This window comes from Dendrobates tinctorius, unplaced genomic scaffold, assembly GCF_039654945.1.
Source record: "Dendrobates tinctorius isolate UK_male_01 unplaced genomic scaffold, ASM3965494v1 ptg000398l, whole genome shotgun sequence".
Classification (NCBI taxonomy): Eukaryota; Metazoa; Chordata; class Amphibia; order Anura; family Dendrobatidae; genus Dendrobates; species Dendrobates tinctorius.
The window spans coordinates 53548-78451 of NW_027362064.1; the positions used below are offsets into that span (position 1 = coordinate 53548).

Sequence of the window (24904 nt, forward strand, 5' to 3'; positions counted from 1 at the left end):
TCATGTCTCTCTCCGCGTCCTCTACCCGTATCGCGCGATCTCCTCCATTGCGCGCCTTCCTCGCGCGATCTCCTTCGACTGCTCCATCCCAACTCGTACTTTACAGAGGCCGCGGTCACGTTAATTAACGCCGCTTTCCTTCTTCCACGGATCCGTAGTCCGCGGTCATCCGTACTTCGCTAAACGGGGATGGATCAGTTTTTTCCCCCATTTGTCGGATTTCAGCTGACCGCCAACTATGGATGTGTGAAACAGGCCTTAGGCACTTCAGGTGCTCTCCAAACGCAACACGGTGTCTGATCTCAATTCCAGCCAATCCTGTGTTGAAAAAGTCAAACGTTGCACCTTTCCTTATGAGATTTGCCATGTGCCCAAACAGTGGTTTACCCTCACATATGGGGTATCAGCCTACTCAGGACAAACAGCACAACAACTTTTAGGGTCCCATTTCTGCTGTTACCCTTGGGAAAATAAAAAATTGGGGGCGGAAAGATCATTTTTGTGGAAAAAAAATATTTTTTATTTTTATAGCTCTACATTATAAACTTCTGTGAAGCACTTGGGGGTTCAAAGTGTTCACCATGCATCTAGAAATTCCTTAGGCGGTCTACTTTACAAAATAGTGTCACTTGAGGGGGGTTTCCACTGTTTAGGCACATCAGGGGCTCTCCAAACGCGACATGGCGTCTGATCTCAATTCCAGCCAATTTTGCATTGAAAAGTCAAACAGCGCTCCTTCCCTTCCATGCGCCCAAACAGTGGTTTACCTGCATATATGGGGCATCAGCGTACTCAGGACAAATTGCACAATAACTTTTGGGGTCCAATTTCTCCTGTTACCCTTGGGAAAATAAAAAATTGGATCTGAAGTAAATTTTTTGCGAAAAAAGTTAAATGTTGATTTTGTTTTTTAAAACATTACAAAAATTCTTGTGAAGCACCTGAAGGGTTAATAAACTCCTTGAATGTGGTTTTGAGCAGCTTCAGGGGTGGTTTTTAGAATGATGTCACTATTAAGTATTTTCTATCATACAGACCCCTCAAAGTGACTTCAAATGTGAGGTGGTCCCTAAAAATTGATTTTGCAAATTTTGTTGTAAAAATTAGAAATCGCTGGTCAACTTTTAACCCTTATAACTTCCTAACAAAAAAAAATTGTTTCCAAAATTGTGCTGATGTAAAGTAGACATGTGGGAAATGTTATTTATTAACTATTTTGTGTGATATGACTCTCTGATTTAAGGGCATAAAAACTAAAAGTTTGAAAATTTTCAAAATTTTCGCCAAATTTCCATTTTTTCACAAATAAACGAAAGTCATATAAAAGAAATTTTACCACCATCATGAAGTACAATATGTCATGAGAAAAAAGTGTCAGAATCACCAGGATCCATGGAAGCATTCCAGAATTATTACCTCATAAAGGGACAGTGGTCAGAATTGTAAAAATTGGCCCGGTCATTAACATGCAAACCACCCTTGGGGGTAAAGGGGTTAAAAGGGAGCCTGTCAGCAGGATTGTGCACAGTAACCTACAGACAGTGTCAGGTTGGCGCCATTATACGGATTACAATGACACCCGGGGTGATGAAATCAGTCTTGTGCTTGTTTCTCAATCTTTCTTTTCAGTTTTGAGTTAATGATATGCCCCTGCTGCGGGGCGGCCTGTGGACCAGGGAAATGGGCATCCAGGGCTCAACCACATGAGTGAAGGCTGGATCCCACTGGGGAGCTGAACATTGCGAAAATAACCAATGCTGCTCTGTATATTCTCTAACTCATCTGTAAGGCCTCTTTCACACTTCCGTTTTTTACAATCAGTCACAATCCGCCAGGTTTTGAAAAAAAACGGATCCTCAATTTTTTTTTGAGGATCCGTTTTTTTTCCCATTGACTTGCATTAATGGCGGATTGTGACGGATTGCTGTCCGTTACATCCGTTTTTTGTGAGGATCCGCCAAAAGTTGCTGTCCGTCACCATCCTCAAAAATTTCAAAACGGAGCTTGTAACGTTTTTTTCTCTGGCGGATCCTGCAAACACTGATTTAACCCGAATTTCTTTCTGGGTGCCGGACAAAAAAAAAAAAAATCTCTCTCTCTCTCTCTCTCTCTCAGCGATTCCTTTAAATTTCTTCATTTTCAGGATCCGTCTGAAAACGGATCCTGTGCCATCCGTTCACATCAGTTTAGAACGGATCCGCTTGTCTGGCTTTTTGGCGGATTATAACTGATGCAAAAAACTGAAGTGTGAAAGAGGCCTTATAAATGGTAACCATCTCTGCGCTAAACTGTTTTACAATTTGATTTTGTATAAAGAACAGCAGCACGGCGCTTTGAATTTTCATGTCCTAATGACGTGTATAAGCTCATCATAAACAAGGCCAATACAAAAGGCGGCCTTCACCATATGCTCATTGTTATATAGGGAGGCAGATACAAGGGCGGCCTCTGCCATATGCTCATTGTTATATAGGGAGGCCGATACAAGGGCGGCCTCCTCCATATGCTCATTGTTATATAGGGAGGATGACACAAGGGCGGCCTCTGCCATATGCTCATTGTTATATGGGGGGGATGATACAAGGGCGGCCTCTGCCATATGCTCATTGTTATATAGGTTATATTGTTATATATCTGCTGACATCCCCAACATCATCATGGGTGACTTCAACATCCCTATTGACACTTCCACTCCGGCTGCCTCTAAACTTCTATCGCTCACGGCTTCACTCAGACTCACTCAATGGTCCTCTGCGGCCACTCACAAACATGGTCACACGCTGGACCTTATCTTCACCCGTCTCTGTTCTCTCACTAATCTCAATAACTCACCCCTCCCCCTGTCTGACCACAACCTACTGACATTCTCTTCCCTCTCCTCTCCTACTGCGCAACCCCCGCTCCATAATCTCGCTCACCCTCGCAGGATTCTCAAACACCTCAATTTACAATCACTCTCTGAATCCCTTCTCCCTCTTACAGACATAGCTTCCCTTCATGACACAGATGCTGTTGCCACTTTTTATAACACCACAATAACAGCAACACTTGATTCGGCCGCCCCCCTCATGCAGATCAAAACTAGAACAATAAACAGGCAGCCCTGGCTGACCAGCCTGACCAAAGAACTGCGACGGGTTTCCAGGGCCGCTGAGCGGAGATGGAAGATAACTCATTCTACTGAGCACTTCAATGCATACAAGCAGTCCCTTGCCAGCTTTAAGTCCACGCTCTCTGCCGCAAAACGAACTTACTTCGCATCTCATATCCTCCCTGTCTCATAACCCTAAACAGCTCTTCAACGCTTTCAATTCTCTACTCCGTCCCACAGCACCTCCTCCCATCTCTGCTGAAGACTTTGCCTCCTTCTTTAAGCAGAAGATCAACACGATCAGACAAAACTTTGGCCCACAGCCCCTAATGCCCCTCTTAGCCGCTCAGCCCTGTTCTGCAAAAGCCAGCTTCCCCACCATGACAGAAGATCAGCTCTCCACCCTTCTGTCAAGATCACACCTCACCACTTGGGCCCTCGACCCACGTCATCCCTAACTTGGCCACAGTCCTTATCCTATCTCTAACACACCTTTTCAACCTTTCACTTACAAATGGTGTCTTTCCCTCATCCTTCAAACATGCCTCAATCACACCCATCCTCAAAAAGCCCTCCCTTGACCCATCCTCTGTGTCTAACTATCGCCCAATATCTCTTCTCCCTTATGCCTCAAAACTACTGGAACAGCATGTATATCTTGAACTGTCCTCCCACCTCTCCTCCTGTTCCCTCTTTGACCGGTTACAATCTGGCTTCCGACCGCATCACTCAACTGAAACTGCCCTAACTAAAGTCACTAACGACTTACTAACCACCAAGAGCAAGCGACACTACTCTGTACTCCTTCTCCTGGACCTGTCCTCTGCCTTCGACACCGTAGACCATTCCCTCATCTCTTGGCATCACAGGCTTGGCCCTATCCTGCATCTCATCATACCTAACGGACCGAACATTCACTGTCTCCCTCTCACACACCACCTCCTCACCTCGCCCCCTGTCTGTCGGTGTTCCCCAAGGCTCTGTCCTAGGACCCCTACTATTCTCCATCTATACCTTCAGCTTGGGACAGAGCTCATAGAATCCCACAGTTTGCAGTATCACCTCTATGCCGATGACACGCAGATCTACAGTCATGGCCAAAAGTTTTGAGAATGACACAAATATTATATTTTCACATGATCTGCTGCCCACTGGTTTTTATGTTTTTGTCAGATGTTTTTATTACATACAGAAATATAATTGCAATCATATTATGAGTAACAAAAAGGTTATATTGACAGTTAGAATGAGTTAATGCAGCAAGCCAATATTTGCAGTGTTGACCCTTCTTCTTCAGGACCTCAGCAATTCTCCCTGGCATGCTCTCAATCAACTTCTGGATCAAATCCGGACTGATAGCAGTCCATTCTTGCAAAATCAATGCTTTTATTTTGTCTGAATTTGAAGGTTTTTGTTTGTCCACCCGTCTCTTGATGATTGACCACAAGTTCTCAATGGGATTAAGATCTGGGGAGTTTCCAGGCCATGGTCCCAAAATCTCTATGTTTTGTTCCCTGAGCCATTTAGTTATCACCTTTGCTTTATGGCAAGGTGCTCCATCATGTTGAAAAAGGCATTGTTGATCGCCAAACTGCTCTTGGACGGTTGGGAGAAGTTGCTCTTGGAGGACATTCTGGTACCATTCATTATTCATGGTTGTGTTTTAGGCAAGACAGAGAGAGCCCATTCCCTTGGCTGAGAAGCAACCCCACACACAAATGGTTTCAGGATGCTTGACAGTTGGCATGAGACAAGACTGGTGGTAGCGCTCACCTGGTCTTCTCCGAATAAGCCGTTTTCCAGATGTCCCAAACAATCTAAAAGGGGATTCATCAGAGAAAATGACTTTACCCCAGTCCTCAGCAGTCCACTCCCTGTACCTCTTGCAGAATATCAGTCTGTCCATGATGTTTTTTCTGGAGAGAAGTGGCTTCTTTGCTGCCCTCCTTGAGACCCGGCCTTTCTCCAAGAGTCTCCGCCTCACAGTGCGTGCAGATGCACTCACACCTGCCTGCTGCCATTCCTGAGCAAGCTCTGCACTGCTGGTAGCCCGATCCCGCAGCTGAAACACTTTTAAGAGACGGTCCTGGTGCTTGCTGGTCTTTCTTGGGCGCCCTGGAGCCTTTTTGGCAACAAGGGAACCTCTCTCCTTGAAGTTCTTGATGATGCGATAGATTGTTGACAGAGGTGCAATCTTTCTAGCTGCGATACTCTTCCCTGTTAGGCCATTTTTGTGCAGTGCAATGATGACTGCACGTGTTTCTTTAGAGATAACCATGGTTAACAGAAGAGAAACAATGATGCCAAGCACCAGCCTCCTTTTAAAGTGTCCAGTGGTGTCATTCTTACTTAAGCATGACAGATTGATCTCCAGCCCTGTCCTCATCAACACCCACTCCTTTGTTAATGGAGCAATCACTGAAACGATGTTAGCTGGTCCTTTTAAGGCAGGGCTGCAATGATGTTGAAATGTGTTTTGGGGGATAAAGTTAATTTTCTAGGCAAATATTGACTTTGCAAGTAATTGCTGTTAAGCTGATCACTCTTTATAACATTCTGGAGTATATGCAAATTGCCATTAGAAAAAATGAAGCAGTAGACTTTGCAAAAATTAATATTTGTGTCATTCTCAAAACTTTTGGCCATGACTGTACCTATCTTTACCCGACCTCGCCTCCTTACTGACTGAAATCCCACAATGTCTGTCTGCTATCTCAGCCTTCTTCTCTGCTCGCTTTCTCAAACTAAACATGGACAAAACAGAATTCATCATCTTTCCCCCATCTCACTCTACCCCTCCACCAGACCTATCCATCAATGTCAACAGCTTCTCTCTTTCCCCAGTCCCGCACGCTCGGTGCCTTGGGGTGATCCTCGACTCTGCGCTCTCTTTCAAACCACATATCCAAGCCCTCGCCTCCTCCTGCCGCCTCAAACTCAAAAATAATTCCCAGATCCACTCATTCCTCAATCACAAAACCACAAAAACACTAGTGCATGCTCTTATCTCCCGCCTCGACTACTGCAACATCCTACTCTCTGGCCTCCCCTCTAGCACTCTGGCTCTGCTCCAGTCCACCCTACACTCTGCTGCCTGACTAATCCACCTGTCTCCCCACTACTCCCCAGCCTCCCCCCTATGCCAGGCCCTTCACTGGCTTCCTATCGCCCAGAGGATCCAATTCAAAACCCTAACCATGACATACAAAGCCATCCACCACCTGTCTCCTCCATACATCTGTGACATGGTCTCTAGGTACCTACCCGCACGCAACCTTCGATCATCTCAAGATCTCCTTCTCTACTCCCCCCTTATCTCTTCTTCCCACAACCGCATACAAGACTTCTCCCGTGCTTCCCCCATACTCTGGAACTCCCTGCCGCAACACATCAGACTCTCACCAACAACGGAAACCTTCAAAAAGAACCTGAAGTCCCACCTGTTTCGACAAGCCTACAGCCTGCAATGATCCTCAGTCTACTGAACCACCGCACAACCTGCTTTACCCTCGCCTACTGTATCCTCACCCATCCCTGTAGACTGTTAGCCCTCGTGGGCAGGGTCCCCTTTCCTTATGTACTTGTGTGTCCCTTGTCCTACACTTGTTTATTATTCTTGTATATATTACACTTGTCTATAATTCCCCTTTTGACATGTAAAGCGCCATGGAATAAATGGCGCTATATAAATGCATCATAATAATAATATAGGGAGGACGATACAAGGGCAGCCTGCGCCATATGCTCATTGTTATATAGGGAGGACGATACAAGGGCAGCCTGCGCCATATGCTCATTGTTATATAGGGAGGCCGATACAAGGGCGGCCTGCGCCATATGCTCATTGTTATATAGGGAGGCCGATACAAGGGCGGCCTGCGCCATATGCTCATTGTTATATAGGGAGGACGATACAAGGGCAGCCTGCGCCATATGCTCATTGTTATATAGGGAGGACGATACAAGGGCGGCCTGCGCCATATGCTCATTGTTATATAGGGAGGACGATACAAGGGCGGCCTGCGCCATATGCTCATTGTTATATAGGGAGGACGATACAAGGGCGGCCTGCGCCATATGCGCATTGTTATATAGGGAGGACGATACAAGGGCGGCCTGCGCCATATGCTCATTGTTATATAGGGAGGCCGATACAAGGGCGGCCTGCGCCATATGCTCATTGTTATATAGGGAGGCCGATACAAAGGCGGCCTGCGCCATATGCTCATTGTTATATAGGGAGGACGATACAAGGGCGGCCTGCGCCATATGCTCATTGTTATATAGGGAGGACGATACAAGGGCGGCCTGCGCCATATGCTCATTGTTATATAGGGAGGACGATACAAGGGCGGCCTGCGCCATATGCTCATTGTTATATAGGGAGGACGTTACAAGGGCGGCCTGCGCCATATGCTCATTGTTATATAGGGAGGACAATACAAGGGCGGCCTGCGCCATATGCTCATTGTTATATAGGGAGGACGATACAAGGGCGGCCTGCGCCATATGCTCATTGTTATATAGGGAGGACGATACAAGGGCGGCCTGCGCCATATGCTCATTGTTATATAGGGAGGACGATACAAGGGCGGCCTGCGCCATATGCTCATTGTTATATAGGGAGGACGATACAAGGGCGGCCTGCGCCATATGCTCATTGTTATATAGGGAGGACGATACAAGGGCGGCCTGCGCCATATGCTCATTGTTATATAGGGAGGACGATACAAGGGCGGCTTGCGCCATATGCTCATTGTTATATAGGGAGGACGATACAAGGGCGGCCTGCGCCATATGCTCATTGTTATATAGGGAGGACGATACAAGGGCGGCCTGCGCCATATGCTCATTGTTATATAGGGAGGACGATACAAGGGCGGCCTGCGCCATATGCTCATTGTTATATAGGGAGGACGATACAAGGGCGGCCTGCGCCATATGCTCATTGTTATATAGGGAGGACGATACAAGGGCGGCCTGCGCCATATGCTCATTGTTATATAGGGAGGACGATACAAGGGCAGCCTGCGCCATATGCTCATTGTTATATAGGGAGGCCGATACAAGGGCAGCCTGCGCCATATGCTCATTGTTATATAGGGAGGCCGATACAAGGGCGGCCTGCGCCATATGCTCATTGTTATATAGGGAGGCCGATACAAGGGTGGCCTGCGCCATATGCTCATTGTTATATAGGGAGGACGATACAAGGGCGGCCTGCGCCATATGCTCATTGTTATATAGGGAGGACGATACAAGGGTGGCCTGCGCCATATGCTCATTGTTATATAGGGAGGACGATACAAGGGTGGCCTGCGCCATATGCTCATTGTTATATAGGGAGGCCGATACAAGGGCGGCCTGCGCCATATGCTCATTGTTATATAGGGAGGACGATACAAGGGCGGCCTGCGCCATATGCTCATTGTTATATAGGGAGGACGATACAAGGGCGGCCTGCGCCATATGCTCATTGTTATATAGGGAGGACGATACAAGGGCGGCCTGCGCCATATGCTCATTGTTATATAGGGAGGACGATACAAGGGCGGCCTCTGCCATATGTTGGGCGGCACGGTGGCTCAGTGGTTAGCACTGTTGCATTGCAGCACTGGGGTCCTTGGTGCAAATCTCACCAAGGACAGCATCTGCAAGGAATTTGTATGTTCCCCTGTGTTTATGTGAGCTTCCTCTGGTTTCAGCAAACAAGGCAATATCGCACTGCCAGGGTGTTTAGATTGTGAGCCCTAATGGGGACAGTGCTGATAACACAGAGCACTGTGGAATAGGACAGCACCACATAAGCAAAGCAGAACAGTGTGTGCAGAGGGAATGTCCAGTGAGTGCACACATGGAGCCATCACGTGACACAAGGCTCAGCAGTAGAGCGAGTGCTCGGGGCACAGTATGAGAACATGCCGGCACTCACCTGAGAAGACACCAGGACTCGGACACGTCACCGCGCACTGACTGCCCAGCAGCCCCACATCTAACCGCAAAACCAGCCTCACACAGCCACACCAACTAGTTTACTTCCGGGTTATGACGTCACGCGTTCCACACCTCGCTTTCACATCAGAGCGAAATAAGCTAAACGCCACGCCCAAATTTCGTGGGCATGCGCAGCGGACATTTCCGGATGTGGCGCCCCCATGTGACCGGCACCTGCACCAGAGTAGAGGAACAGGGCGGAGAGGTTCCTTGAGAGACCCTGCTAGCAGGTGAGAGCTGTTTCTGTGAGTATGCGCGGCCCCTTTGTCAGCGCTGTGTCCAGTGATCACACTTGTGTTCTGTTCTGCAGCGCCCCTGCGTGGGGAGACGGGAGACATGCAGAGCGTGATCAACACGGTGAAGGGCAAGGCGCTGGAGGTGGCGGAGTACCTGACTCCTGTGCTGAAGGTAAGCACCGCCATTATTGCCAGGAATGTAACCTCCGTCATCCTGCCATCACTCGTCAGCTGGTGGTGCTACACAGCTGTGCCCTCCTGCTGGCGTCCCACGGATCGCTGCCCGTCCCACGGATCCCACGCCCGTCCCACGGGTCCCACGCCCGTCCCACGGATCCCACGCCCGTCCCACGGATCCCACGCCCGTCCCACGGATCCCACGCCCGTCCCACGGATCCCACGCCCGTCCCACGAGTCCTCGCCCTTTGCTCCTTGCCCGTCCCACGAGTCCTCGCCCTTTGCTCCCTGCCTGTCCCATGGATCCCCCACCCGTCCCACGAGTCCTCGTCCTTTGCTCCCTGCCCGTCCCACTGATCCCACGCCTGTCCCACGGATCCCACGCCCGTCCCACGAGTCCTCGCCCTTTGCTCCTTGCCCGTCCCACGGATCCCACGCCCGTCCCACGAGTCCTCGCCCTTTGCTCCCTGCCCGTCCCACGGATCCCACGCCCGTCCCACGAGTCCTCGTCCTTTGCTCCCTGCCCGTCCCACGGATCCCACGCCCGTCCCACGAGTCCTCGTCCTTTGCTCCCTGCCCGTCCCACGGATCCCACGCCCGTCCCACGAGTCCTCGTCCTTTGCTCCCTGCCCGTCCCACGGATCCCACGCCCGTCCCACGGATCCCACGCCCGTCCCACGAGTCTTCGCCCTTTGCTCCTTGCCCGTCCCACGGATCCCACGCCCGTCCCACGAGTCCTCGCCCTTTGCTCCCTGCCTGTCCCATGGATCCCCCGCCCGTCCCACGAGTCCTCGTCCTTTGCTCCCTGCCCGTCCCACGGATCCCACGCCTGTCCCACGAGTCCTCGCCCTTCGCTCCCTGCCCAAACCAATGGATCCCCCTGCCATCGGTGACTTCTCCATAGGCAACTCCCTGTAAAGCTCTTCTCTGGTTGCAGTCCTTAGTTCTAGCAGATGTGTGCACGGTCTGTGTGCCAGCCTTCACTTTTTGCCCCCGGGTATCTAGGATGAGTTACACTCTTTTGCCTGAAAGATTGCCCTCTGTAGGTAAAACAAGATGATCTTGTAGTTATGATACCTTTTAATGGCTAACAAAAATAAAATAAAATGTTACAGAGCAAGCGCTCGAGACTGCTCAGGTCCCTTCCTCAGGCGTGGTATAACAAAGTATCAGAAGAAACACAAATATCTACACAAACAAAAAAACAAACACAGGCATGGTATAATAAATAAACAAATAAACATACAGACTGATCTCAGCGACTGAATGCTTAATTGCATTAAAATAGTGATGTGAAAGTTTATAGTCCCAATATCCAAGTAAGATCAGAGGCCCGGCGGCTCCCTCACTGTCTCTGGAGCAGATTCTGTAGTGAGTCATATTCCTTCCGACAGATTTAGCCCTGTGTGGAAGGAATCGGAGACTCTAATAAGTTTGTATTCCTAAACCCTTTGATGTTTTTGTGATTTAAAGTTGCCTTTTACTATGACTACTAACTTTCATATTGTTTATTATTATTATTAATATTTATTTATATAGCGCCATTGATTCCATGGTTATGTTCTGTCCTGGACCACAGAAATGTTTGGCCACTAGTAAATGTGTTTTTGTTTTTTGTTTTTTAATCTGTCATGTATCCTCGGTTTCTGTCCTGTTCTCTTACATAGAGGCCCCCAATAGGACATATAGTTAAAACCATCAGTATTGTAGGACTTGTTAAAGCCAGATCCAAGAAGGAACATCTAATACCCAAAGGACTGAGCGTAAAGAATCCTTTTTGGAACACTTCCAATCAGGGCTGTGGAGTCGGAGTCGTGGAGTCGGAGTCGGTGCTCATTTTGGTGGAGTCGGAGTCGGAGTTGGAGTCGGTATAAAATGGACCGACTCCGACTCCTAAAATATATAATAAATTGGGTACAGTAATTCAATGCAGGATGTGCTGAATATTTTTTCATAGGAATTTGGGAAAGTTATGAAATGTCCTATAAATGGCTGTTCTATTCGTGATCTAAGGCTACGTTCACACACAGCGTTTTTCCTGTGTTTTTTGAGGATACGTTTTTCAGCTGCAAAAGCTGATCATCTTTTTAAAAAAACGCATCACCTGAAAGGTTTTTGAGCTCATAGATAATGTTTTCAATAGCAAAATCAGATTAGAAATCTGCTCTATCTATCCATTTATCCATATCTGTCTATCCATATCGTATCTGTACCAAAAAGAATGAAAACCGGGTAGTACACCAATATATATTCTGTTCTATCTAAATATCTTGATTATGGGATCATAAAAATGATTAAATGTCTGAGGTTCACATTGTACTACAATAAATTTTTCACTTAAATATAAGCAATATGTGTGGGAGTCGGAGTCGTGGAGTCGGAGTTGGAGTCGGAGTCGGTGTAAGAGAAATTGAGGAGTCGGAGTCGGAGTTGCAGGTTTGGCTTACCGACTCCACAGCCCTGCTTCCAATAGTCATTATTCACAACCACCCCACCGCAGCTTGAGGTACTGAGGAAAAACTGCTAAAAAAATCACATATTACACAAGGATGACCAGCTAAAGACAGTATTCTAACACCCTCCCTTGCTGTGCTAGAGGCAGCCTCCAAATTTAAGAAACATTGTGATCCGAAGTTCAATGCCCTGAGATACACCGAGAGGAACTTATCCGCACAATGTGAAGAGCTGCAAAACCTGCACTCATGTAGAGTCCAAAGACAGGATACAGATTCCCAACACACAGCATGATTAGAAGATTCCCAGGACATTCACATGTACTTCTTCCAATGAGGTGTACTTAATTCTGTGCACTATATGTCCTATTATTTCTCCACACTGTTTTTCGATGATTCCTTTGTATCCCCGTTCATACTGCACCCACACACAAGCGACACACCATTTGAAAGGTAAACTTTCCCCCTTCAGCAAGAAAATAGCCAAACAAACCACACAGCCACAATTTGATCACAAAATACAGTTTAAACATTAATTTTTTTATATACCTGCAATAAGGAAATATGACATGCAGGTGGCATCACACTACCCCAAAGCACACTACCAACACATTTGTAAACATGCACTGCTTTTTCGATGATGACTTCACCCCACACACACACATGATACACCATTTGAAAGGTAAATTTGCTCCCTTCAGCAAGAAAATATCCAAACAAACCACACATTCACGATTTGATCACTAAATACAGTTTAAACATTCATTTTCATAAACCTGCAGAAAGACACAATGACCTGCAGGTGGCACCTAAACCGGAAAACATTTTTTGGCCTCTATCAAAACAATTTATTGTGTTACCAATCTACATACAGCACAGACCAAAAGTTTGGACACACCTTCTCATTCAAAGCGTTTTCTTTATTTTCATGACTATGAAAATTGTAGATTCACTCTGAAGGCATCAAAACTATGAATTAACACCTGTGGAATTATACAACTGAAAATACTGTGTGTCTTATATTCTAGGTTCTTCAAAGTAGCCACCTTTTGCTTTGATTACTGCTTTGCACACTCTTGGCATTCTCTTGATGAGCTTCAATAGGTAGTTACCGGAAATGGTCTTCACTTCGCAGATGTGCCCTGTCAGGTTTAATAAGTGGGATTTCTTGCCTTATAAATGAGGTTGGGACCATCAGTTGTGTTGTGCAGAAGTCTGGTGGATACACGGCTGATCGTCCTACTGAATAGACTGTTAGAATTTGTATTATGGCAAGAAAAAAGCAGCTAAGTAAAGAAAAACGAGTGGCCATCATTACTTTAAGAAATGAAGGTCAGTCAGTCTGAAAATTTGGGAAAACATTGAAAGTGTCCCCAAGTGCAGTGGCAAAAACCATCAAGCGCTACAAAGAAACTGGCTCACATGAGGACCGCCCCAGGAAAGGAAGACCAAGAGTCACCTCTGCTGTGGAGGATAAGTTCATCCGAGTCACCAGCCTCAGAAATCGCAGATTAACAGCAGCTCAGATTAGAGACAAGGTCAATGCCACACAGAGTTCTAGCAGCAGACACATCTCTACAACAACTGTTAAGAGGAGACTTTGTGCAGCAGGCCGTCATGGTAAAATAGCTACTAGGAAACCACTGCTAAGGACAGGCAACAAGCAGAAGAGGCTGGTTTGGGCTAGAGAACACAAGGAATGGACATTAGACCAGTGGAAATCTGTGCTTTGGTCTGATGAGTCCAAATTTGAGATCTTTCGTTCCATCCACCGTGTCTTTGTGCGACGCAGAAAAGGTGAACGGATGGACTCTACATGCCTGGTTCCCACTGTGAAGCATGGAGGAGGAGGTGTGATGGTGTGGGGGTGCTTTGCTGGTGACACTGTTGGGGATTTATTCAAAATTGAAGGCATACTGAACCAGCATGGCTACCACAGCATCTTGCAGCGGCATGCTATTCCATCCGGTTTGCGTTTAGTTGGACCATCATTTATTTTTCAACAGGACAATGACCCCAAACACACCTCCAGGCTGTGTAAGGGCTATTTGACAAGAAGGAGAGTGATGGGGTGCTACGCCAGATGACCTGGCATCCACAGTCACCAGACCTGAACCCAATCGAGATGGTTTGGGGTGAACTGGACTGCTGAGTGAAGGCAAAAGGGCCAACAAGTGCTAAGCATCTCTGGGAACTCCTTCAAGACTTGGAAGACCATTTCCGGTGACTACCTCTTGAAGCTCATCAAGAGAATGTCAAGAGTGTGCAAAGCAGTAATCAAAGCAAGAGGTGTCTACTTTGAAGAACCTAGAATATAAGACATACAGTATTTTCAGTTGTTTCACACTTTTTTGCTAATTCTATAATTCCACATGTGTTAATTCATAGTTTTGATGCCTCCAGAGTGAATCTACAACTTTCATAGTCATGAAAATAAAGAAAACGCTTTGAATGAGGTGTGTCCAAACTTTTGGTCTGTACTGTATATAAATACCTGTCTGTTCATCAGCTCATGAAATTCATTTACATTTGACCAGCTTGCTTTTTCTGAAATTGCCTGCGTCCCCTACAACCGTTGTGCGAAAATTTTGCACGGGCCAAGCTAGTATGTCCTATTGGGGGCCTCTCTGTGGTAGAAACAGGACAGAAACTGAATGCATGAATGAGATCTCATAGCCACACAATTACAGATAGAAAGAAGCAAACATTTCTGTGGTCCAGGGCATAACATAAACACTATGAAAGTTGTCATATTAAAAGGCAATTTTGAATCACAAAGACATTGCAGGGTTTGGGAATACAAACGTATTAGTCTTTGATCCCATCCACATAGGACTAAATCTGTCGGAAGGATTTAGGACTCACTACAGAATCTGCTCCAGAGATGGTGAGGGCGCCGCCGGGCCTCTGATATTACTTGGATATTGGGACTATAAAACTTTCACATCACTAATCTAATCCAATTAAGCATTTGTTCTCTGAGCTCCGTCTGTTTATTAAATGTACATTTATTATACCATGCCCCTTTTTTTAGTTTGTGCGTGCATTTGTTTCTACAGATCCTTTGTTATACCATGCTTGAAGAGGAGACCTAAGCAGTCCCGAAAGCTTGGTTTGTAACATCATTTATTTTATTTTTCTTAGCCACTGAAAGGTATCATAACTGCAAGGTTATCTTGTTTTTCCCACCGATAACATTCTTTTTTCAACTTGCTATCACTGTACCAAAACTGTTTTTTTTTCCTTTTAACTCTTACCTGTAATGCCAGCCCCAGTGCCCGGTAGCCAGATAGTGGGCACTAACCAACTTCTTTTTTCTTGGTCAATGACAATCTAGTTATTTGACTACATTTGTCCAGTTGGCTCCTGAAGTCTGTTTTATTAGTCTTGTACACCAGTCAGCTACAACAATACCCGGGCGGGCACAGACAGCCATGTGCTGTCCAGTAACGTGTCTGTGATAGGAGTGGGCCGCCCTCATGGACCCCTGTGCGGCTGAACCTTACACCAGTGGTATGTCTGCCCCCCGATAGAACCACTGGCTGACTGTCTGGTGTGGCAGTAGCCAAGACAGCAACTTGGACAATGTCAACCTGGTAAGTGTGAGAGGGTATGAATAATGCTTCCATCCCCAGCACAACCACTGCTACATGCACTACGAGCAGCTAACCACTAGGAGCACTGCAGCCCCCACATTGCAGTCAGTCTGCGGCGGCTCTGACCACATCTCTCTGATACTGATGGACCATTTAGAAAGTCAAAATTGTGATCCTGGAGAAGCCCTATAAGTGTAAAGATATGATGATACAATATAACTCTTAAGCATTGTCTGCCATTGGTTTATATTGAAGTATTGAGAAGGGTCAGAAGGCAAAATTTGACTTTTTCAGTTTTCTTTTTCTGCATCCAAAGCCTCTACCCTAGGAGGTGTCACAGAAAACCCGGTAGGCTAACTCACCAATGCTCGGTCAGATTACCAATGCACTAGTAAGAGACCCCCATGATGAAGGCGGGGGAAGCACAGGTACAAAGTACTGATGAAGACAGCCACTCCCAACCTGCCATCATGGAGGAGGGGGCTGCCAAGTCTTACAAATGCACACAGAAACGTGATCTGCACAGTGTCTGCCTTCCAGCCTAATGGTGACGGCCATACTATTAGATCAGATGGGCTGCCCAGCACTATATATGTGCACCCAACCACTGATGACACAGATCCTGGCTGCAGCTCGCATAAATACGAAAAATGTGCTGTAAAAAGATAAAAATGATCTATAAAATGAGGTATTGGTCGAGGTGCTACAGACCATGGGACAGTACAGCTTTTGATATTACTCCTTGCTGGTAACAGATTTTATTTAATGGGAGTTCTGAACTTGTTTGCAAAAGTGCTCTGCAAAGAGTGGAACTTCCGTAAAACCGCAAAGTCGGGTAGTTTTCATAATTCCCAGGTCTAGTGCCGGCTCTCCACCACTGCTCCAGTCTCAGGGTTTTGGCTGCAGCGGTGACGAATCACGTTTATAGCACATATGACCACTGCAGCAACCTACATCAACAGACCTACTGAGCTAAGTGATTGGCTGCAGCGGTGATGTGATCCTTGCAGTCAGAACACTGAGGCTGTGTACCCACGTTGCGGATTTTATGCGTTTTTGCCGCGTTTTTCGCAGCGCAAACGCTGCAAAAACACATACAGAACGCACCCTATGCATTCCTATGGCATTCCGCACATGCTGTGCTAATGCTGCATTTTTTTCCGTGGCAAAAAACGCAGCATGCTCATTCTTTTTGCGGAATTGCGGCGATTCCGCACCCATAGGAATGCATTGATCCACTTACTTTCCGCATGTGTCTATGCCCACTATGTGTAAAGTGAGCGGATCATGTGTGGATGGTACCCATGGTCTGGAGGAGAGGAGACTATCCTCCAGGCCCTGGGTACAATATCCCTATAAAAAAAAAAAAGAAAAAATCGGGTTATATTCACCTTCCGGCGTCCCGTGCAGCCTTACCGATGCTCCCGCCAACTCCCGTTCCCAGTAATGCCTTGCGGCAAAAACTTTTGATGACGTAGCGGTCTCGTGAGACCGCTACGTCATCAAAGGTCTTGCAAGGCATCGCTGGGAACGGGAGCATCACAAGGATTTAACATTCTAACTTTTACTATTGAGGCTGCATAGGCAGCCTCAATAGTAAAAAGTTGGTCACACTAGTCAAACACTATGTTTGGTCACACTTGACAACCTGTCAATCACATTCCAATCGATGCTTGAAATCACTTGGAAAGCGCTTGGTTCCGCACATGAAAATCGCGGGAAAAACCGCTTGTTTTCTGCGGGAAATTGCTTGCGAATTCGCATGCATTTTCACGCGGCGGGAGTTGCGGAAATGCTGCGGACATTTCCGCAGCATCTCTACAACGTGGGTACATAGCCTAAGAGTAGAGCAGCGGTGGAAAGTTGAAAACCCTTTTAAAGGTTATCTGTCACTCCATTTGAGCATTTTTAACTAATATGGGCATACAGGTTGTAGACATCTGAACCTAATCATATCTGTAGGCCTCCTGGATGATGCCTTGTTCATTAAAAACCATCTTTATTCATTTTGATCTTCCAGGCTGTGGGGCGTATGCCAAGTAGATAAGACTGCATCCTCTCTTTTTACACTACTTTAGATTTCTCTTCCCTGCTTGCTTTTGACGTCATATGCATGACCGAAAATCCCACACCTGCACATTCTGCCTGCCGTCTCTCCTATGCACCTTTCCACCCTTCTCAGGGCAATGACTTTTCAATTTTCTTGTGCGCCAGAGAGTCACAGTCCTTTCCAGTCCCAGTGTTCTCTGGCACTCTGAAAAGTTGCACACCCGACTTGCAACTTTTCTAAGCGCCAGGGAACACTGGGACCGAAAGTGGCTGTGCCTGTCCGGCGCACAAGAAAATCGAAAAGTCGTTGCATAGGAGAGACGGCAGGCAGAATGCACGGGATCTCTGGCCACACACATGACCTCAAAGGAAAGAAGAGGAAGAAGAAATCTAGTATGAGAGAGGAGGCAATTTTTTTGTGCTGAAAACACCCCCCTCGGCTAATACATGAGTCAATTGTCCAAGAAAGCCGGAGGGGGAGCGGCGTAGCAGCGGGTCACAGAGGCAGGAGCCGGTGGCTGTGGCTAAAGCCTGTGCCGCCGCCAAATAGAAATTAATATTCATTTTTCTTATAGCGTGCACGGTGACAGCTGGAGCCGCAGCCGCCGGCTTCCAGAAGACATCCTACTCACCCTCCAGCATGGCCTCACGTCATCTCGTTGGTGCCGGCTTCCAGCAGCACTTCCTGTGCTGAGTGATCACGTGGCACTGCTCATTAAGGTAATATTCACGTGCTTACACTCCATAGGCGTGGAGGCACTATTCATTACCTTAATGAGCGGCGTCATTTGATCGCTCAGCACAGGAAGAACTGCTGGAAGCCGGAACGTGATGTTGCGAGGGCACACTGGAGGGGTGAGTAGGATGTTTGTTTTGGTTTTTTTTTGCAATAGGAAGCATGCATACCAGGACAGCTACGGGGGGAGCCACGCATACCAGGACAGCCACAGTGGGAGCCACGCATACCAGGACAGGGATGAGGGGACAATGCATACCCGGCTTATAGTCGAGTCAATAAGCTTACCCAGTTTTCCGTTGCAAAATTAGGTGCCTTGGCTTGTACTCGGGTCGGCTTATACTCAAGTATATATGGTAGCTAAAAATGCTCAAATGGGTTGAAATATACCCTTTAGTGTTAAGGCCCTTTTACATTTAGCTATGCACCAGCAATCCGACCCGGTCAGGATCGCTGGTGCATCGCTAAATGATCGCTAGTGAGCTTCCACACAGGAAGATCTCGCAGCGATGCAGCAGCGGACGATACTCACCTTTCACACTCAGCAATCCTGACGTCCTCCCGCCCGGGTCCAGCGTCGCTCGTCTCACACAGCAGGAAGCCGACGACGAGAAACGGAGCTGCCCGATCTCGCGCGATGAGCGACAGACAGCGGGGGAGCCGGTCGGAGGTAAGTATCACACATAGCGATATCGCTAGCAATATCGCTATAACGTCACAAAATCAGTGACGTTTTAGCGATATTGCTAGCGATATCGCTATGTGTAAAACCCCCTTCAGATATGGGTTTGCTCATGTGCTCTAGTCCGCTGATTTCAGCTGTGTTGGCTGATGGTTTTAAGTATGGCTTAAGTCTCTGGTTAAAGGGAACCTGCTGTCAGCAGGATTGTGCACAGTAACCCACAGACAGCGTCAGGTTGGTGCCGTTATACAGATTAAAATGATACCTGCGTTGATGAAATCCGACTTGTGGTTGTTTAATATTTATTTTCAGTTTTGAGTTAGATTCTTGTGCTTCAGTGGGGGTCTTCATGTGGTGGTCTGCTTAGTAATCATACTGATAGCTTATGACAGGTCACTGATCCCTCACTGACCTGCCCCCTAGTTTACATACTGATTATTATATGTAGTGAAAAAAAAAATAATCACATTCAGCAGGCGGCGGCTCCTGTGCTGCAGCATGATCGCATGTGTAATGTGCATTAAATTGTATTATTTAGTCAAATACATTTATTCTGAAAAAGAAAATCTCTCAAAAAATTCTCTACCAAGATGGCGCCTGTGCAGTAGCATTTATCGGTGATCCAATAGATGCTACTGCGCAGGTGCCGACGGCATCATTTTGCTAGTAAAAATTTGTCTCCACTGAGATGGCGCCTTTTTTTTCTCTAGCAAAATGGCGCCTGCAGAACGTGATTTTTTTTTTTTTTTCCCAATACGTATAATATTGATTTTGTAAAATAGGGAACAGGCCAATGAGGGATCAGTGACCTGTTATAAGCCACCTATATGAATTTTTTTTGATGCATGAGCAAAGCGGACTGAGTTTTACCAGTGATTTATGTCAGAGTTTGATTAGTTTTTTTCACTAAGGCTGGTTTCACACTTGCGTTTTTTTGTGCTGTATTTTAGCGCTAAAAAACGCATGCGCGCTTTTTCCTATATTTTGCATGGGATGCGCTTATGTGCGCATACACATGCGTTTGTATGCGTTTTTACGCGCATGCGTTTTTTGTGGTGTGCGCTCGGGCGCACAAAATGCAACCTGTTGCATTTTTGGGGCATCCGACTTGCCTCAAAAAAATGCGTTTTTTTTACAGCAAGACATCCATTGTAAGTCTGTGGGTGCGCATACGTGCGCATTGGCATGCTCATGTATGCGTTTTTTTGTTGACCATTGGTTAGACAATGGAAATTAGGGGTTTGGGTTAGAGTTAGGGTTAGTTAAGGGGGGTTAGGGTTTGGGTTAGGGTTAGTATGGTTTGGTTAAGGGATAGGGTTAGTATGGTTTGGATAAGGGTTAGGGTTAGTATGGTTTGGTTTAGGGTTAGTAAAATCATGGTTTGGGTTAGTGTTAATCCTAACCCTATCTTGATTTTTTTTGGTGAGGTCAACTAATGTTGGAAATAAACGCAAAAGCGGTAAAAACGCACTAAAAACGCATAAAAACGCTGCGTTTTTTCATGCATGCACATAAAAATGCTTGAAAAAAACACAGCGTTTGTATGCGTTTTTTCCATGCGTTTTTTTGCGGGAAAAACGCGCTGCAAAAAAAAGCAAGTGTGAAAGTAGCCTAAGGCCTGTTTCACACTTCCGTTTGTGACCATCAGTCAAGATCCGCCGACTTGAAAAAAAAAACTGATCCGCCATTTTTCTTGGCGGATCCGTTTTTTTTCCTCATAGACTTGCATTATCGGCGGATCTTGACGGATGGTCATCCGTTCGATCCGCTTTTGTACGGATCCGCCAAGATTTTGGCGTCCGTTCAGCGGCCCGGACGGAGCATGTAATGTTATTTTGTTCTCTGGATCCGCTATTTACTAAATTAACCCGCATTTCTGTCTGGCTGCTGGATAAAATATTCTCTCTCCTCTCCTCCACGACATTCCCCTCCACATCGCCGCTGCTGATCTCTCTCCTCCACGACATACCCCTCCACATCGCCTCTGCTGTCCCGCGAGATCTCTCTCTCTCCTCCACGACGTACTCCTCCACATCGCCGCTGCTGTCTCGCGAGATCTCTCTCTCCTCCACGACATACTCCTCCACATTGTCGCTGCTGTCCCGCGAGATCTCTCCTCCACGACATACTCCTCCACATCGCCGCTCCTTTACGGCACCTTCTCCACGACAACGCACCTACTGATGCCGCAACCACCGCTGCTGCTCCCGCTACTTCCCCACTGCTGATCCCGCCATGCCCACAGCTCCCGCGTCACCATGCCCGCTCCCGGACAGCTCTACATCGCCGGTTTTTACTTTTTTTTTTTTTTCTTCACAGGCGCGGTTCTTTTAATTTTTCTACTTTGGCGGACCCGTCCATCCGCCGATCCGATGCCACCCGTTCCTGTCAGTTCGCCTGCGGATCCGTTTTCCGCTATTTTGGCGGATTCGGACTGACAGGAAAAACTGAAGTGTGAAAACGGCCTAATGTGAAAAGGATTTCTTGACCTTCGCAAAGAAAAACTGACAGTACTTGGACCGCTCCAAGTACTGCCTGAATGGTTTCTCAGACCCTTTCATTGCCAAGGTTGATCCAACACTCAGATCAATAAAGACAACTCACATAATTTTGCTTCGACCACTTGATCCACAAAAGTTACTCATATGAACATCCACATAGACCATCACAGGTTCGAATGTTATCTGTTCTACCAGGTACACAAGTTATCCTCTAGCAATATAACATGTTGATTAATAGGAGAGGGAAACTGTTTGGACCTCTACCAATCCAGAGAAGGGAGCTCTTCAGTACCCTCTAGGAACGAAGCAGCGGTGGAGTAAGCACACTTGTGCTCCATTCTTTATGATTGCCTGAGAGCCAGTTTCAGTACTCTCTATTTTTTGTGAATCTTGTAGGGAGGTGCACGTGCCTGATCTTTGCTCCATTTAGACAGTCTCCAATCACACTGTCCCTGATCGTTCCCGTCACCTTCCTGTGACGTACCATCTGACGGTTTCTCCTTCTGGCCTCTAGCCTTGGATGGATTATCAGTGACATCACTTGAGAGGATGCATATGTACGGACAGCCATGAATGAGTCTCTCGTGATGTCGCTGACATTCTGGCCAAGGCTGGAGAAGCTTTCGAACAAAACATCAAAGGCAGATGTTGTGCAGGGTCAGGTGACTGCGACATACGCAGCAGAAATCGTCCTAGATAAGTAAATGTATTTCTAAATGTGGGCCAATTGTAAAAAGGAGGAGACGACTCCATTAAAGCAATGTTCTCAGGATGACCAGTTGGACTTTCACAGCCTTTCTGATAAGGACACCTGAGCAGTTCTTCAGTAGAGCGCTTGTGTTGCCTTCTGGGAGACAGCTGTCAACAGGACTCGTCGTATTTTCTGCCTTCCCGAAATAAAACCACTGTCTCACAATGGTTCTAGGAAATGTATGGCGTGCTTCTATGGAAAACCGGCAGAACCTCACCACAGTGCCACATGCAAACCTCAGCGAGACTTATGCCAGAAGTATCTCTTGCAATCACATGATTTCCTTATGAAGTTTGTAACCTATAAGGCTAGTTTTACACTAGCGTTTCACTGACCTGCGTCGGTCTGCGCACGGCTGCCGCTAAGCTTCGCCCCGTCCGTGCCTCCTCCCTGCCGCTTCGCCTATGGGCGCACGATGCTGCATGCGACCTGCGTACCCTATCTTTAGCATTGGGTACGCAGGCCGTGCACAGGTATGCGTTTGCCGGCGCATGTGTCCTTTCGACGGTACGCCAACTTGCGCCAAACGCACCGTGTTGCATTTTGGTGTGCTCGGCGCACCGTCAAAATGACACATGCGCCGGCAAATGCATACCTGCGCACGGCCTGCGTACCCAATGCTAAAGATAGGGTACGCAGGTCGCATGCGGAGCCGCCGGGAGGAGACGCGGCCGGGAGCGGAGCTTAGCGGCGACCGTGCGCAGACCGACGCAGGTCAGTGAAACGCTAGTGCGAAACTAGCCTAAATTGTAGATTATGGACGTCCACTTGGCAAGTATTTTTATGAATTTGTGAAGGGGGGGAAGACAATCCAAGCCGCACTTAAGGATAAATGCACAGAGTTCTCCACAACTGATTTGTCTCATGACATTATTTCCTATTCTTATATATTTCTTATACAGGAGTCAAAATTTAAGGAGACCGGTGTGATTACTCCTGAAGAGGTAAGTGGCCGTACAGGCCGCCTAGTGAATGTTTTCTTTAGTGTTACCTGAGACCAGCACCCTTACACCTTAACCTCTTTAAAAAGAACTTGCCACCACGTCGAAAGTGTACAATTTTTCCTTTTATTATATTCTCCCCATCTGCTACTCACCTTTTATCTCTAACCTCCTCATTTGGCCTTTCGCAGCTTACTAATTCTCCAACGCATGAAGACGGAAACTCCCTCGACTTGGTCTTCTCTCGGCTTTGTGCAGTGGATGATTTTGCAAACTCCCCTCTCCCGCTCTCTGACCACAATCTTCTTTCATTCTCTATAAAGAACTGCCAGGCTGCTCAGGTCACCCCCACTGTCCAGACTTATAGAAACACACAGGCCATTAACACCCAGAAACTTCTGAAGAACTTGCAGTCTTCATTGGCCCCTATCTCCTCCCTCTCATGTCCTGATTCTGCATTGAAGCATTACAATGAAACACTTCAAACTGCCCTGGATGAATTTGCACCCCCTATAAATAGAACACCACAACGCAGACGGCGACAACCCTGGCACACGGTGCAAACACGTTTCCTGCAGCGGTGCTCCAGGTGCGCCGAACGTCTGTGGAGAAAATCCAATCTACACGAAGATTTCATCCATTTTAAGTTTATGCTTAGAACATACAACACTGCCCTTCACCTCTCCAAACAAACCTATTTCAACACCCTCATCATCTCACTGTCCAATAACCCGAAACGTCTCTTTGACACTTTTCATTCTCTACTCAATCCAAGAGTACAGGCCCCAACCACTGAGCTCCGAGCTGACGATCTGGCCAATTACTTCAAAGAAAAAATTGACCAGATTCGACAGGAAATTATCTCCAAATCCCCTCATACCATGCACTGTCCTCCCTCCCCCACTGCATCTAACTCACTCTCTGATTTTGAACCAGTCACAGAAGAAGAAGTAAGCAGGCTCCTTGCATCTTCTCGCCCAACTACTTGCACCAGTGACCCATTTCCGTCACATCTCCTCCAGTCCCTTTCCCCTGCTGTCACCCCTCACCTAACTAAAATATTTAACCTCTCTCTCTCTTCTGGTATTTTTCCCTCCTCATTTAAGCATGCCATCATACATCCACTACTTAAAAAACCATCCCTCGACCAAAACTGTGCCGCTAACTATAGACCTGTCTCTAATCTTCCCTTCATCTCTAAACTCCTGGAACGCCTGGTCCACTCCCGTCTTATCCGCTATCTCTCAGAAAACTCTGTTCTCGACCCTCTCCAATCCGGTTTCCGCTCTTTACACTCCACTGAAACTGCCCTCACTAAAGTCTCTAATGATCTGCTAACAGCTAAATCAAATGGTCATTACTCCATGCTAATTCTCTTGGATCTCTCTGCAGCATTCGACACTGTGGATCATCAGCTCCTCCTCACTATGCTCCGTTCCATTGGCCTCAAGGACACCGTTCTCTCCTGGTTCTCCTCCTATCTCTCCGACCGCTCCTTTACTGTTTCTTTTGCCGGTTCCTCCTCCTCTCACCTTCCTCTTACTGTTGGGGTTCCTCAAGGATCGGTTCTAGGCCCCCTCCTCTTCTCCTTGTACACTGCCCCTATTGGTCAAACAATCAGTAGATTTGGTTTCCAGTACCATCTCTATGCTGATGACACCCAATTATACGCTTCTTCTCCTGACATCACGCCAGCC

General features: G+C 47.0%; 2 protein-coding genes across 4 annotated transcripts in view; one reads left to right on the plus strand and one right to left on the minus strand.

The window, feature by feature from the left end:
- SLC35A5 (solute carrier family 35 member A5) overlaps positions 1–9195 on the minus strand; it is a 51195-nt gene extending 42000 nt beyond the window's left edge. For all 3 annotated transcript variants that reach the window (XM_073563801.1, XM_073563800.1, XM_073563798.1), the window contains exon 1: positions 9024–9195. The gene's annotated coding sequence lies outside the window, so the exon portion shown is untranslated. The remainder of the gene's footprint in view (positions 1–9023) is intronic.
- Positions 9181–24904, plus strand: part of ATG3 (autophagy related 3) — a 47694-nt gene continuing 31970 nt past the window's right edge. The window contains exons 1-3 of the mRNA XM_073563802.1: positions 9181–9315; positions 9396–9493; positions 23169–23210. Coding sequence (XP_073419903.1) covers positions 9422–9493; positions 23169–23210 — 114 coding nt within the window. The 5' untranslated portion in view covers positions 9181–9315; positions 9396–9421. The remainder of the gene's footprint in view (positions 9316–9395; positions 9494–23168; positions 23211–24904) is intronic.